General features: G+C 41.3%; 1 protein-coding gene across 5 annotated transcripts in view; it reads left to right on the top strand.

Moving 5' to 3' along the window:
• The window catches only part of IRF2 (interferon regulatory factor 2), a 64,906-nt gene that overhangs the window by 36,263 nt on the left and 11,654 nt on the right, over positions 1-16,989 (top strand). For all 5 annotated transcript variants that reach the window (XM_034770928.1, XM_034770930.1, XM_034770929.1 and 2 more), the window contains exons 3-6: positions 2,785-2,884; positions 3,508-3,684; positions 7,080-7,126; positions 14,327-14,441. In XM_034770928.1, the coding sequence (XP_034626819.1) occupies positions 2,785-2,884; positions 3,508-3,684; positions 7,080-7,126; positions 14,327-14,441 (439 nt within the window). The remainder of the gene's footprint in view (positions 1-2,784; positions 2,885-3,507; positions 3,685-7,079; positions 7,127-14,326; positions 14,442-16,989) is intronic.

Here is a 16,989-nt window from a genome sequence, read left to right as displayed (position 1 = left end):
CTTTAGGTCAGATGCCAGCCAGGTTACCTGAGCTTCTTAACCCTTTACAGGGAAAAGGATTTTGGAGTCTCTGGCCAGGAGGGATTTTATAGTACTGTACACAGGACAGCTGTTACCCTTCCCTTTATAGTTATGACATCATGTTATTTCAAATTTTCCAAAACCAGGGGCTCTAGCCCTAGTGGACAAGCAACTCAATGTGAGCTTCCAGTGTGGAGATGTGGCACAAAGGGCTAATGCGATCCATGGATGTATAAACAAGGGAGTAGTGAGCAGGAATAGGGAAGTAGTTTTGCCGCTGTACACGGTCAGAGGAATTCAAATTGGAAATAAGACAAACACTTTCAACAATGACGGTGATTAACCGCTGTTTCTTGATGTATTTAGATCAAGACTGAATGCCTTTCTGGAAGATATGCTTTAATCAAACACAGTTATTGTGTGCAATGCAGGAGTAACTGCATGAAATGTAAGGACCTGTGTTATGCAGGAGGTCAGACTAACATAGGTGCTGGAACTAGGGGTGCTGGGGGTGTGGCAGCATCCACAGGCTTGAAGTGGTTTCTATCATATACAGAGTTTATAGTTTGGCTCAATGGCTCTCAGCCTCCTGCTATACAAATTGTTCCAACACCCCTGCAGACTAGATGATCTAATGGTCCCTTCTGGCCTTAAAAGCCTATGTATCTATGAATATAAGCACTCTTAAATTCTATAAATGTTAATATAAAAACCTAGAGAACTTGATTAATTTTCTGAAGTACACCATTTGTTTCATCCCTGTTAGATTGTATAAGACATTTCCGTAAAGTGTACTTACTGCCATCTTCAACATGCTCAAACATCTCTCAGGCTCAAACCCATCTTTTATTAATGTAGAAGGTGCATAGTAAATATTACGCAAAGAAAAGAAGAGGATAATTATATATTTAAACCAGCCTTGCAAAAATCCACTCACTCATCTGGGGCAAGTATTTTGTTAACGGGCAAGAAATATATTATTAGTATCTTCATTGTTGTTAAGTTAAATGTAGGCAAATGGAATTTTATGTTTAGGCTGATAAATTTTCACAACAATTTTGAAATGATGTTTAGAAAATACATCTAGCCCCAAACTTTTACAGTGTTTTGCCTTTTTTCATTCTCCATCGGTTCTTTTGGTTTCAGTATTGCTTTGTTGATTCACTTGAGTATATTCCCTCTTGGTGCATGAACATCTTTCCCTTTGATACTCCTTAGTTCATGACACACACATTGTGTATTATCACAGGAGAAAAGGTTCGGGCAAGCATTGAGCTGGAGCTAGGGATTGCTAAATCATTGACTTGAACCATTACTGCTGTGTCTTGCATTGCAGTGCTGTTTGTGCTTCCTACCAGGATGGTGCTGGTTGGAAGCACGGATAGTGCTGACAGGCATTAAAGCTTTGGGCCTGTCCTTGCTGGGTTTGGATGCAGTGATGCTTTGGACCCGAGCACAGCAGGGGTGGGCAAAGAGCTTTCACCTTAGATATGATCAGTTATAGCTGTGGAAGGAGGAGAGCTTCTTTTCAGACTGATCAATATTTTTCAGGGGAGAAAATAAGGAGGCAAAGGGAATAAATGAAAGGACATGGCCTATGTATAGAGAATGAGTGGGAAGAATGATGAGAGCGAGAAATGGACATCACATGTCAAACTTCTGCTTTTACCAAATTAAAGGGAAGAGAGAAAAAAATGAGAATAGAAGAATAAAAATGAACATAACTATATAGTCCTAACAAACAAGAGAGAGAAAAGTTTGAGTGGAATCAGAAGCTGAAGTAAAAGGCAGAATCAGAAAAAGAAAATATCATTGAGAGATGAGAAAAGAAAAAAAGTAAAACTTTACTTTTATAGAGATATTTGTGTGTGAGAGAATACATATGGGACGTAGACTAGGAGGAGAGACAGATAGAGAAGGAAAAAAAGTGGCGCTGAAGGAAGAAGAGAAGACCACACACGAGCTACAGTTCGTTAATTTTTAGATTATTTCATAGAAATGTATAAAATGCATTGATCACAATGTTCTTAGATGTAACCTTCAGAGCAGTAAAGAAAGAGTACATTCTTCTGTTCTATACTGAGATACTAAAATGATCCTTAGTCCCTCCCCTTTTGCATCCTGCTTCCTTAATGACCTTTGATTCCTGCTGTGAAGGAGTCTTGTACATTTCACTGTGTTATTGTGTCTGATTTGCTTGCCTCACCCAATTTTAGATGTCATCATCTCCTACTGTGCTGGTGCCTGATAGGCTAAATTTTAAGCCCCTCACCCTCCTACAAATTTCTAATCGTAAAAAGAAAAAATTCTGCACTGCCAAAAGTGCCTTGATTTTGAATATTTATAAATGTGTGGCGCAGCATGTGATATACATGTGTCAGCTTGGAAAACCTGCCCAATTTTTAGTCCATAAAGGGTAGGCGGACCAGATGTCCCATTTTTAAAGGGGCAGTCCCGTTTTTGGGGACTTTTTCTTATATAGGCGCCTTTTACTCCCCACCCCCATCCCGTTTTTTCACAATTGCTGTCAGGTCACCCTAATAAAGGGGCATCTGAAGGTTTCACAGATTTAGGGCTCTATCCTGCTCCCTCTGATGCCAGTGGATGTTTTGCCATTGACTTCAGCAATAGCAGGATTGGACCATAAGGGAGCAAATGAAACAAAATACTTGCAGATGCTGGAACTGTAGATGTGTTTTTAAATGAGTGGATTAAAGTCCTCAGAAAATCTGTGATTCAATCAGAGTTTGTTTTTCTTTCCAGGAGAAGAAGATTTTTCAGATTCCCTGGATGCACGCTGCACGACATGGGTGGGATGTTGAAAAAGATGCTCCTTTATTTAGAAACTGGGCAATTCACACAGGTACTGGAACTCTCATTTCTGCGGACCAGATTTTGTTTGCCTTTGTGTTTCTCCCAGAGATTTTCCCTTTAATTTTGTTCGTTTTTGCAAATGCGGTGAATGAATTTAAGGACCTGAATCTGTGAGATGCTGAGTACCTCTTGCGACATCGTTGGTACTCTCCTAACTTTATTGAAGGGCCGTAACTTGCTTCCATTGAAGACAACAGTGAAACTTCATTGACCGAAATGGAAATGAAATTGGTTCAAAATCAATGGGAATAGAGACGGCTCAGCAGCCCTTATGCTCTTAAATTTTAATACAGGTTTGAACCAGGCATAATAAAGGTACGTGCTGTAAAAGCTTACTCGCACAACTCTAGCATTGCATCTGATCTGCAACACCCATACTATTCCAGCTCAGGGCCTTTCTTGAGAAGAAGCTGTCAACATATAGTCTAGAGATGTGCATGAAAATGAGATCACCAAATGAGCCTTCTCTTGTAACCTAAACTGTGGTTTGAACTTGTCTCTCCAGAATCAAAAGGAGTGCACTGACACTAACTCATGGTGCTACTAGCTCTCCCTGGGCTTTGAAAAAATGTTTAATATGTACCTAACTTTCTTTATTTTCTTGCTTGTTAGGAAAATTTCAACCAGGAGTAGATAAACCTGATCCAAAGACATGGAAGGCAAACTTCAGATGCGCTATGAACTCCTTGCCTGATATAGAAGAAGTCAAAGACAAAAGTATAAAGAAAGGAAACAATGCCTTCAGGGTTTACAGGATGCTACCCTTATCCGAAAGGCCTTCCAAAAAAGGTAGACGAAGGGACCCATGAACGTGAAATCAGTGTTAGGTACCGAGCTGGATCTTAATTTGATGATGGAGACTTCTACTCCAGTATCTGAGACCTGCAAAATATGGCTGTTGTACCTTGGCTTCTGTGAAGTCACATGTATTTATCCAAAATATTTCCATGAACAATAGACAGACTGCATTCATTTAAAGGGATAATATACTTTTTTTTTTTTTTTTTTTTTTTTTTTTTTTAAAGAGAGAGCATACACAGGATGTGATGTCTGAAGATCAAGTGTCTGGTATAAATTGGTTTAGCTTCATTGAAGACAATGGAGCCATATTGATTAGCAGCTGTGGCTCTGACTCCAGATATCGAGTCTGTTTCATATTTGGAGCAAAAAGGAAACCATTATGGTCAAGATGGGACATGGAAGTTCTGAGTTTTTGCTACATTTTAAAGGGAAAAACCAATCTACTTCTACAATGTTACAATCATTTCATTTCTACTCCCAAAGAGAAACAAATTGACATTTTCCCCCATCCTATGAAGTGTCTGACTAAGTGTCCTACTGGGTGGCACTTAGCACTGGAACAGGTATACATGCATAGGTTGGAGATCTGTGCTTTGTAGCAGATCCTTCCCTCCACCCCTGCTCCCCCCCTTTGCCTGTACAAAAAAAAACTCTTTCTGAAAGAGGTGCAGATGTGGATTATTCAAGAAACATTAATTTAGGCACAGGTATCTACCACCTTATAGGACATGGGAAAGCCATGGAGAATGGCGCCTTCTTCTCACCCGTGGTTCCACCTTCTAAAGCCTCCCATAGTCCAATCTCCATAGAGTGTCCACAGGGGAGAAGATAGCATAGAGACATCTCCGCCCTCTCTTTAGGCCTTCTGGGAGATTTCTGTCTGATCAGGGTAGCCTCCTTTCATGGAGGGAGATTAGGGAGATAGTGGATATGATTATAGTTAACAGAACTCATTCAGAATTAGGAGGCAGACATCTTGCTGCCTGCTGGCTAATTAGGTTAGGAAAAAACCCACTCTTGGTTGCATTCAGTGGCAGAAATATGGTACATCCAGAGTGTAAATTAGCTAGGGTCTGTGTGGACACACCTTTTTCTGTGTTGTTTTTTTTTTAGTTTTGTTTTCTTCATAAATAGATAGTGGCTAGGAGTCCCAAAGAAAACAGAAAATACACCCCCTAGACCTAGTGCTCCTCTGCAGTCTGCTTCATATCCTACACCGTTCAGACCAGTTCCTGCCCCAGATGGCAGGTTCCCTGCCTGAATCCTCTACTCCTATCTGCCACTAGGCATTTACAGCTCCTGTTGGCCACTCTGCCCCTAAAATCATAGAAGATTAGGGTTGGAAGAGACCTTAGGAGTTCATCTAATCCAACCCCCTGCTCAAAGCAGGACCAACCCCAACTAAATCATCCCAGCCAGGGCTTTGTCAAGCCGGGCCTTAAAAACCTCTAAGGATGGAGATTCCACCACCTCCCTAGGTAGCCCATTCCAGTGCTTCACCACCCTCCTAGTGAAATAGTGTATCCTAATATTCAACCTAGACCTCCCCCACTGCAACTAGAGACCATTGCTTCTTGTTCTGTCATCTGCCACCACTGAGAACAGCCTAGCTCCATCCTCTTCGGTACCCCCTTCAGGTAGTTGAAGGGTGCTATTAAATCCCCCCTCACTCTTCTCTTCTGCAGATTAAATAACTGCAGTTCCCTCAGCCTCTCCTCGTAAGTCATGTGCCTCAGCCCCCTAATCATTTTCATTGCTCTCCGCTGGACTCTCTCCTATTTGTCCACATCCTTTCTGTAGTGGGGGGACCAAAACTGGACACAATACTCCAGTGCCAAATAGAGGGGAATAATCACTTCCCTTTATCTGCTGGCAATGCTCCTACTAATACAGCCCAATATGTCATTGGCCTTCTTGGCAAGGAGGGCACACTGCTGACTCATATCCAGCTTCTCCTCTGCTGTAATCCCCAGGTCCCTCTCTCTTCTTCTCCACCCAATCAGAGATTGCCACACCAAACACTCCTTCCACTACTATCAAGCACAAGCCCTCCCCCTTTTTCCATTCCTCATGCTACCTGCAGCCAAACACACCCAGTGGTGGTTGAAAGGCGAGGAGTGGCTGAGGTGATGCTATACTTGGTAAGGTGAGTGTGACTGGAGGAGAAAGACAGGGAACCCGGCACTTACAGGGGAAGGACTAGACTGAGCTATGTATGGCAGATTGGGCACAGCAGATAATTGGTTTTAAAGTTACTGGGTGTCACCCGCCTATGATGCATTTTATAGACTCTGGCATACCTTGTTGCACTGAGTTACACTCCATTCAAATTTGTACGGTTCTCTTCATAGCCATAAAAGCTAGAAACATAACTTGTCTTCAAAATGACAGCTGAGTTTCTGGAGCACAGAGCTGATTCTGGAATACGCAGGGCCTTGTCTGTAATTGCATAATGTGTTGCCACCTTCCGGCTCTGTCTCTTAAATAAATTGAGGCACAAATAGGGGCAAAAGAAATTGGCTGAGCATCACTGTGAATTAAAAATCCTTGCAATGTCCCAGTACAAGGGATGGCTGAATCTCATAGAGTTCAAGGTTTTGTGAATATGGTAATCTATTTGGATTCTCAAAACAAGTGTGATTTCACAAACCATTCCCATTCTAATTGAAATCCATGTGTTTTTTTCCAAGTGTGATTACATTCAAACAAACATGTTTTTCTAACTAAAGGGACCCTTCTACTACATATCAGGGGGAAAAAAGGCCAGTCATGGGTGCTGGAATTAGGGATGCTGGGGGTGCTGCTGCAGCACCCCCTGGCTTGAAGTGGTTTCCATCCCATACAGGGTTTACAATTTGGTACAATGGCTCTCAGCACCCCCACTGTACAAATTGTTTCAGCACCCTGGGGCCTTTAATGCCTCCTGTCTACAAGCTAGGCTGAATGTGTGGGCGATCTGTGTATGGTGTACTGCATAGACTGTGTTTATTTTTAATTAGGAGGTGTGCTTTCTCCCCCTCTGCTCCTTTTTTCAGTCCCTGTTTTTCAATCTGTTCTCTGTGTTCCATTTCCCCCCTGTTTTTCCACTGGATTTTTTTCCCCCTCTCTGCCCCATCAATGCTTCTTTTTTACAGTCTGTTCAAAGCAGACTATGTACCCAAAATATTGAAACAGAACTTTTTGGCCCCTCAGTGCTGAAGTATGTTCAAAATTAAGCATAATGAGTCCTCCCATCCCTACCAGATCCTGATGTTTTGAGGCACCTCGTGATATTTCCTAGTTAGTATTTTTTTTTCCTGCCAAGGGGTAAGAGGGGGTTGATTTGGTTGTTCATCTCACAATTGGTTGTAACAAAACTTACTTCCTTCCTTCCATTGCTCCAGGAAAGAAACCAAAGACTGAGAAGGATGACAAATCCAAACAAATAAAGGTAAGAGTTGGCTGTTTCATAGTGAGCGACACTCTAGCTTGTGTCAGTTATTCTGTTGTAACTTTTCTTATACCCACTCTAAAATAATATCCGAGCTACTTGTAGTCCATTCTGCCATCTTTCTTTGCCTGTGGTTTCTCACCTAACGTCTTTAGAATGGCACACTTTCATTTCTTTAACATGAAGCTTGTTGCAACTGTGGCTAATGTGATCAGAGTAGCACTAGCTTTTGTGTTGCAACTGGATATTGGAAAACAGTCAGCTTGTGGATATATTTAGCAAATGTACATTTGTGTTGATAGAAATAAAATAACTATGTAGGGAATGGTCCTAGGCAACAACAATACCCTATGTAATTAATTTGTGTTGCTGTTGTGTTGGAAATTAGTTTGTATTTAGGTAAGAACGGTAGCTCTAATAGGGTTGCAGTCTGTGTTCATGACTCCTTTGCACATCCTGGAACTGAGCGCAGAGCTCCTGCCAAAACATACTATGGGCCTGAACTTGCCAATCCTCACTAGCAAGTGTTGTGCTTCCTAGCTGGAGTAGTTCCATTGAAGTCATTAGAGAGAGACTGACGCATGCTCCAGAGTAAATGTTAGCAGGACTGGGCTGTAAGCCAGAAATAAATCCGAAATCTTGTTCAGAAAAAACAACTGAAAACAAAGTTTACCGTCTCAAATCATTAGTAGAACATGGGGCAAATCCTGCAACCTTTTCTCTGGCAAAGCTGTCATTGAAATCTGTGGCCACAGTAACAGCTCCTTTGTAGTGTATGAGTTGTAGCAGTGTGCAGTAATGAGCAGCCCCTGACTTCCCTGCCACTCCCTATTAAAGAGAGACCAAATTCAGTCCTGACATTAGCAGGTTCAGCTGTCCCTGGGGTCAGTGGTAATTTCGTCTGCTTACACCAGAGGAGAATTTAGCGCCAGCTGTTGTGAAGTCAGTGGGAATTCTGCCTGAGTATGTACTGAAGGGTCTGGCCTTATATTTCTCCTAATTAAATTGAAATTTTTGAGAAGAAACTGTAGTTCTTATATATGTGTGAGCTATTCCACTTAGCAGGCTCTGCATGCCATGGCCCCCCTTAAGGACATGGAAAGGATTTTATGCATTGTGAACTCAAAGACCCTTTTTGAAATGCACCCTTGTTAAAACTGAATTCAGGGTAAAATTCTCCTGATGCATCACAGAATCAAATTCTCCACAGTTGGACTATGGCTTTCAATGGAATGAGGTGGCAAACAAAACCTGTGCTGGCATTTGTCTTATTTAATACATAAGTATACTTAATATTTCAAGATATTACTTTATTGTATTTTTATTGAGTTTAAGATTGTTTTAAGACAACACTATTTAACCCTGGTATCCAGATTACATAGCCACCAGTATTCATTTTAATGCAAGTGCCAATCATAATTAGCAGCCAGAGGGATGCAAATTGCCAGCAGAGAAACAATTCTCTACCCATACCTACTCACATGGGTCCAGTCCTCTGAGCACTCATTACCAGAGTACTTCAAGTGAAGTCAGTGGGATTATTACTCATGGCATTATGCCTGGTAATAAGTGTTCGTAAGAGTAGGCCCCAAGTGTTGGGAGCAGCATCTTCCGGATATTATATCCTGTAACACTGGAACATGTAAGCTGTTTGTCTGTGCTTCCAGCCCACTCTCCCATACACCAATGAGCTTAGAACTCACCAGCCCCTATGAGCTGGAGCCAGGATGCTATCCCAGAGTATTCTGGTTTATTTCAACAACTGTGCATGTGCCGATTTTAGATTGTTTATGTTTTAAAATGATTGCAGTCTCTGTACTCAACAACTATTAGAATGCCATCAATTATTGCAGAAGTAATAGTGATCCTTAATTCAGACACTGCCACATAGGTAAAGGATGAACTAATTTACAAATATGTTGTTTGAAAATTGAAACACACTTATAATTTTCAAGTCTACAAAGGTGTTTTGTTGATGATTTGGATTCTTTATTTATTTTTATTTTATTTTAAACGAAAGCTTTGCACTTCACCTTTAAAACAGTGTTTCATTCTCATGAAGATTACTGGGAAACTTTTCCATGACATGATGGCTGTTAAAGTGCCTGAAATAATCCTGTGGTCTATACTTTACAGATGGAGAAGACTAAGGACTGGAAGCTGAGTGCTCAAAAGGAGTTAGGTGTTGTGACACAATGCATAACTTTTAGATGCTCAGAAAATCACAGGGACAATGCTGCAATTTGCAAAGCCTGAGTTAGACATCTAGATTCCCTATACAATGAATAGGAAGAGAGAGCACCTTAGAATGATATTCTCAAAAGCCAGTATGTGAGGCAGGGAGACACCTAAGCTAGCCAACGGGAGAAGCTGACAAGAGAACTGAATACTAAGCGCTGCCCCTCTTACAGAGATAGATGCACAAAGATGCAAGGAGATGCTGATCTCTGTTGCTGATGCTCGCTTTATAACTTTTGGCCCTATGGTAAAGCGCTCACCTGGAATGTGGGAAACCCAGGTTCATTTCCTCCCTCAGGCAGAGGGGGAGAGAGGAATTGAATAGGGATCTCCTACCTCTCAGAAGAATATTTTGATGTGGGGGCTCCCTCAGTCTCTCCTGCTGAATCTGTCCCACTGTGGAAAACAGTGAAAGAGAAATTGGAGCAGGGTACTGGACCCAGGGTGTCCCATGTCCCAGGTGAGTGCCCTAACCACTGGACTGTAGAGCCATTCTCTCTCTCCCCCCCTCCCCCCATGACTGTGGATAAATATTTAAATAGTCATTGGGCCAGCAAGATTGGGCTCCCAGCTCCAATCACAGTTTCATTATTTTTCCACACTGGAACAGCTTTATCAGGAGAGACTCAGCGAGCCCCCCATCAGAACATCCCATAGTGTGGTGGCTAGAGCACTCTCCTGAGAGGTAAGAGACCCCTGTTCAAATCCTCCCTCTTCCTCTCTGTTTGAGTGGGAAATTGAACCTGAGTCTCCTGCATCCCAGGTAACTGCTCTAACCATGGGGCTCTTCCTCCAAGTGGGCTTTGGTTGGGACCTGATCTGGAAGGCAGCCTCTGAGTATGCCTACCGGTCAGCTCCCACATGCAACTTAAGCATCCCAACACCTCTGTATCTCCTGGTTTGACAGTCGCTCTGGGGCTCAAGTGGGAAGTAGGGATCCAGACACCTAAGGTGAACCAGCAGTGCAAATGCCCAAAGGCAGAGACATTGGTCCTGAGGGAATTTTTACCCTGAAAATGTAGGCATTGAGTGTGTTTAGGTATCTACAGGGGTTAGGCAGGAGTCTTGTGCCTCACAGTGGAGCCAAAACTGGAACATAGATGCCTAATTCCTTTTGAGCAGCCGGCCCTAGATCCCCAGCTCTGACACCTTCTGTCTCTACAGTTCTACGGTGCCAAAGGCTGAAACAGCCCATCGTGTAACTTAGAGCAACCTAAATTCAGTCTGCTTCACGTTACACTGTCTGCTGCATTCCCATAGGGATTGCTCCACTGACTAAGTACCAGCTGGGACACAGTGTGCTCCCTTCCTGCCCCCAGCATGCCCCTCCTATCCCTGCCCCTGACAAACCCCTGCTGAAAATCTGCAGCTGCTTCCTTAAAGTGGCTTTAAGATCCTTTTTGTACCAATGAGGTGCTGGTGCAGTGCAAAGTAGACTTAGTCAGGGCCAAGAATCTGGCCCTAACTTCAGTGTTATCTATTGCTGATTATTAGTATTAATATTGATAGTACACTGGTGCCCAATATTGGTAGCCCCTTTGTGCTAGGCATTGTACAAACATGCAAATGTTTGTTTTGTGGCTGCAATGTTAGGGTCCCATTGGAAAATTACTGCCTAACTTTTACAAACACATGATAGGCAGAAAAGCATCTGCTATGGCAGAAAAGTACCACTTTTATAGTAACCACTTGCACAGTTTGTTCTGAAGATTTTGGCCTGGATCAGTTTTTGCAGAGTGGAGGCAGAATTTAAGGCAGAGAGAGAGAGAGGAATTGTCACAGTACAGGGCAACTGCACCTTTATTTCCCTTCCATGGTCCACCAAGGGCATCCATTCTAGGCTTCTGGCTCCCAGCTATCACCTATCCTGGGTGGAGACTTGTGTCTCTCTCCCTCCTGACCGAGGGTTTTCTAGGCTGCACATTTCCTGCCTACACTGTGATATCCCAAGCAAGCTAGACTGCCTAAACAGGCCAGTGTCTGTGTTTTGCTCTGTCTCCAGAGGTTATGACCAGGTAATTGCCCACAGTTTTAAGTTACCACACAGTCCTTTCTAAGCAGGCTACTTTTATTCTTCAGGTGGAAGCATTACAGAAAAAAACATATTAAAACAATAAAAGAGCCTATACACATGCTAATAAGTTTACCAGAGATCACCCCTTTCTCTTCAGCAGGGCTTTGGTAGGAGTCAGTCCTTCAAACCCCACCAAGGATTTTGTTCTGTGGTTACAAGTTCATATCTGCTTTAGCTCAGAACAAGCACACTGACACTGGGCAAATTAGCCTGTTTCTTTACATATAGTGTGGCCTTTGATCGTCTGATTCTGAGAACAGGAGACCATGATCCCTTCCTGAGTGCGTAGCTTTAGAAGGCTGGGTTTTTGCATAAGTAGGGGGAAGGAATTTGCATTCACCTCCCTCTAGCTATTTCCCAGGAACTCCACTTTACATGTATTGTCCCAAAAGATCATTTTTGTCTGCCATATTGTTCAATATAGTAGTCTGATCATCCAAGTCCACAATAATAGAGAACCTTTGCATTTAATACAGTGGACTCCAAAGATAATTAATTCAATAAGGGTTTTCAAGGATATTTCAGGAAATTGCCATATCTGTCACATCAATTTTAAAAAGCTCTTTAATGTATTTGAACTAACAATGGGCCAAATTAATCCCCATTATAGCACCATTTACTTCCCGATGTACAGTAGGGATGGATTTGTCTCTATCTTTTAGACTCTTCCTGTTTAGCATTTTTTAATTTATGGTACTTTATTCAGCATCCACTGCTAACAAGAGAAAAATTGTTTTTCACTTTAATTTCCACAATCAATTCTGATTTTAAAAAAATCACAAAAAATTGGTGCATGTCCCCAGATAATTTGGGACCATTCTGATCTTTGGCTCTTGCTGTAAATTCATCCTGCTTGTGTCCATCTGAATCGGTTTTCAGACAGTAGGCCCTGTCCTGCCCACAGTGAAAACAATGAGAATTTTCCCATTGATTTCAGTAAGAGCAGCCGCAGCCCTGCTGTAGTAAGAATAAATGGTGGTTTTATAACTTGTTTCATAGCTTATCAGGTATAGCGTATGGGAACTGTAACAGGGAAACACCCCACTGGAAACCTTCCCAAGACCAATAGATTATAACCTACCACTGCATGTTCTCACATGCACACATAGTAAGTTATCCATTTAGAGAGATTTATACAGTTTACAACAAGGTAGCCAAGTTTTGCGATGGTCTGAGTACAAGTAGTACATGTTATATACATGATATAAGTAAAAATATTTGCCTCATAATGACATATATCCCCAGGTAACAGCCCCATATGCTTCATCTTCTCCACAGTTCCTGTGTGTATGTGTGTGTGTGCGTGTGCATAGACAAAAGGCCTGATTCTCTTTTCACACTCATTTAAATTAGGAGTAACTTCACTGAGTTCAGTGGAGTCTTTCTGGTATTAAACCAGTGCATGTCAGAAGAGAGTCATGGCCCAAGTAAGCTAGAACTTTTTGTAGTCCTAATTTTTCTTTGCTGTCCATGGATCCTTTATGAAGGACCAGTGAAAGTTATCAGAATTCATCCTTTCCAATAGTGAACTGAAGACACTGATGCTTTGATTTATGGGACTGACACAACTGACATCACATATTAAAGGGCCTGATTCTCATTTATGCTAAGGGCATTTTATACAGCTCTGGCAGAGTAAAGAGTCCTTCAGATGGGACTGAATTATATTGTCACTCACTTTAAGGCCCCATTGTAAAGTCAGAAAGATGTAAACAAGAATCAGGACCAAAAATGGTAACTACTTGGTTGGTAGCACTGCAGCTATGACTGCCAAAAACTATCCAGTTAGAGCAAGCTCATTAGAAAAGGGACATCACACTGTCCCTACAGTCTCTCTGACACCATGATCACAGAGTTTATTGGATTTACAGAGTGAAGGGCTGGGAACAGAAAACTTGAAGCCCAGTTCACCTTTGCTCTACACCTTGCGTGTTCTTTTATACCCATGCAAAGTAAGTATAAAACACTACCAGATCTGAATGGTATCATGTTACACCTACTTTGCACACAGTTTGCTCAGATGTAAATGATCACACAAGTTTCAGGGCAAAATTGAATCAGGCCCTTACTATTAATCCTGGCATTGTCAGTCCCAAATCAAATTATATCTTGTATGATTTATAGGCCTTGTCAGGCATCCAGCAGGGAGGGGGGCTGATCTTGCAGTTAATCCCTTGTTTTAAAAAAATGATGATGGTCTGTTAAAGAACTCCCAAGTTTTTTGAATATACTGTAGAAGTTATTACAAAGAGAGTTACATATATTCCCCAGCTGACACGCAGCAAATGCATAGAGGTATATTGTGTATAGAACAGGGATGGTTGTTTTCCCAACAGAATTGCTCTATGGCAACAGCTGTGATGAGATCTAGAAGGTTTGATTTAGTATAAATGTTTTGTTTTGTTTTGGACTCTTGTGATAGAGAAAAAATAAGGATAGAATTTAGTAATGACTGTACAGACACCTCAGGCGGTCTTTCAGAAAGAATTCAGTGCTGCAGTATGTTTGGAAAGCACTGAGGATGAATATTTAATAAAATGCTGTTTTAAGGCAGTGTGTCAGCCTCATTACCCCCAATGTTAATCTTTTATAACAAAGAGTGTATTAATTGATTTGTTCTTTGGAGGCTTGCTGTCAATGTAAAGAGTCACTTTTAACTTCAGTTTAAATGGAGAAGGCATGGAAATGTAGTTATCTCTGGCCTCCTTTTGGAGAACTTAAGTGTTGATCTTCATCCTGCTTCTACCTGGGAGCAGTGGGTATGTGTCTGGCAGAAACTGATTTGCTATGTTGTGATCTTGGCACAAAGAGATGACTAGGGAATAAAGTCAAGGTTCCTAAAATAAACAAAAACTAAATCTGACACAACTCCACTGTTTTCATTCTAGCAAGAACCAGTTGAGTCATCTTTTGCAGTGACTAATGGAATAACTGAGGTCTCTTCTGACTACTTCCTACCCTCCACTATAAAAAGTGAAGTCGACAGTACTGTGAATATTGTAGGTAAGTGCTTCCAGTGCATACTTCTCACAAGTAGTAAACCAGTATGCATGTGTCTTTAGACTTTAAACTCCAGTTCATGACATAGATGGTATCAGAATAGCACATATGACTGCATGAAGCTGACTCTAGCATCAGTATTTTACATTTTGGAGTATGCCAAAGTTATAAAACATGCTTCACAGGACCAGGTTTGTGATCTAAAGGTTTGCCACAAACCCAGAATGTGAGTTCAGGTCTCTAGCTCAATCCCTTGCTCCAAGGCTAGCAGGGGTTGGGAGCAATAAGCTCATCTTCTGAGGGGGAAAAAAAGTATTTCTCATCACTTTGGTGGCCCTTCCTGACATTAACCAACTCCCGAGAGAACCACATACAGCGTTCCACAGCCAGGTTGATATTTTATCCAGTGCACGGTGAGTAGTAACCTTGGGGCATAGAAGTTGAAAGAGTTCTCATGATTCCAAGATGGCTTGAATGGCTTTTGACAGGTTGCCATTTTGGTGGTAATTTAAAAATATATATTAAAGGGTTAAATGTGATGTGACCCAGATTATTTTAACCAGCACTTCAGTAACGGAATGTGCTGTTAACATCAAAATGTCAACAGCGAAGATGAATGAAAACTGCATTTAAAACTGGTGCGTTAGGAGTTAGCTGACAGAGTAAAATGTGAATAATTGGTTCTTAGCAATGTAAATTGGGTTATGTTTTGACAGCTCTTTGGCTGTAGTTATTGTTAGAGTGAAATGAAATCCAATCACCACTTGGCCTAGAACGTCTTTTTTTCTGTACAAAGTGAAATGTTTGAAAATACGTTAACGTTCTCTTTGCAAAGATGATAGGTTTTAGTTGCAATGACTTGTTTTTTGTCACGTTTATTTTGCAGGCTAAGTTGTAGGCTTTTTCACAGAGAGACTTTTCTGGATGGAAAATTTAGGGTGCTTCTGCTCTCCAGGGAGCAGTATGTTTAATTGCACTGTGTTTTTATGAGCATGTTTAGATTTCTACTCCTTCTATTACAGAGGGTCTTAAAATTAGCCTTGGAGGAATTCCAGCACTGTAGTGAAACATTTTTCCCAAGTAAATCAGACCCAAGTGCAAAATTGAAATCTAAAATACCCAAAGGTTGATGTGGAGCCAGTGGGAAGAAACTTTATACATTTTTGCTTTATTTAGAAAACTGTAAGTCAAACAATGGACAGTTTAAACCCTTTTGGGGCATATTGAGCCTGATTCCAATTAAGTCAAAAGAAAGACTGACTTCAATGGAACTATGGATTTGGACTAGGTTTATAGAGCTCAATTCTGGGAGGTACTGAGTGCTTTCAACTTCCATTTAACTTTACTGGAAGTTAAATGCACACTGCATTGATAAGAGGTTCTCAGTAGTTCATAGGAAAAGACTAGTAGATGACACTAATATTTATCAGTCTGGTCTATGTGCCATAATAAAAATAAGGAAAGTTCTTCTTCGAGTGCTTGCTCATATCGATTCCAATTAGGTGTACGTGTGCCTAACTGGAATGGATATGAGCAACACATCTCGAAGAACAACAGTTACAAAGGTGAATTACCGTTTTTTACTCCGGCAAACAGAAGCGAATCCAAATGTTGTAGGGCTTTATATTTGCCATTGTTGTCAGGTATACATCATTCATAGCAGGAATACCTAGGGCCAAATCATGCTCCCTTCACTCATGTGAGTAATTTTTATTTCACGAATAAAGCATTTGGGATTTGGTCTACAATTGAGAGCATCCTGTTTGTGTGAGTGTGCTTTCTAGTTTAATTATCTAGGCTGTGTAGTTCGGATAGGCAGCAGACAGGGAAATCCTTATTTACTACTTCAAGGAGTTTTTCAACACAAACAGCAAAAAAAAAAAAGAGAGAGAGAGAGGCAGAATAGATTCATCCTGTGTGTGCTGGGGAGGGGAAGGGAAAGAGGGCGATGGTGCAGCTGAAGCTAAGCCCATGGCATTTTGTCCAAGCTACCAGTATTTTTGCTGATGAGCGTTGAATTTCTCTCTCGGGGTTGGGTAAGAATTCTCCAGTTACTGAAGAGAAAGATAAGGCCATCAAGGCAGAGTGTTCTTAATAAGACAGCATTGCACAATACAGCGCTTTCACACTGATAATGAACATGGGATGTTTTTTCCCCCTCTCTGCTCTTATTGAGAGCTTGCTGCAGAACCAGGAGGAATGTTGTTTACAGTGGAAATAAGTATCTGGAGCAAAGTGGTAGGAATTCTAAATCAGGCTCCTTCTAAAGAGCCTAGTCAATGTCTGTTTAAAGTTATGTTTGCTGGAATTGCTTCATAAAATACTGATTTGGGGAGGTTTCCAGATTAGCTACTTGTCATTTTACAGAACAAAATTATATGCAATTATTTTAACTGGGAAAAAATGCTTCTTTCCTTTTTCTTGTTTTACACTTTTGTTAATAAGAATAGCATCTGCAGTTATGTCATCTCTGAGAAGAATTACTAAGTCTGTCATACATCAGTGTATAATCTTGGCACCAGTTTGGGGCTAGAAAAAATGTCTCCCCTGC

The sequence above is a fragment of the Trachemys scripta genome, chromosome 5 (assembly GCF_013100865.1).
Source record: "Trachemys scripta elegans isolate TJP31775 chromosome 5, CAS_Tse_1.0, whole genome shotgun sequence".
Lineage (NCBI taxonomy): Eukaryota > Metazoa > Chordata > Testudines > Emydidae > Trachemys > Trachemys scripta.
The sequence above is the reverse complement of the archived record's forward strand: the minus strand, read 5'-3'. Positions and strand labels throughout refer to the sequence as shown.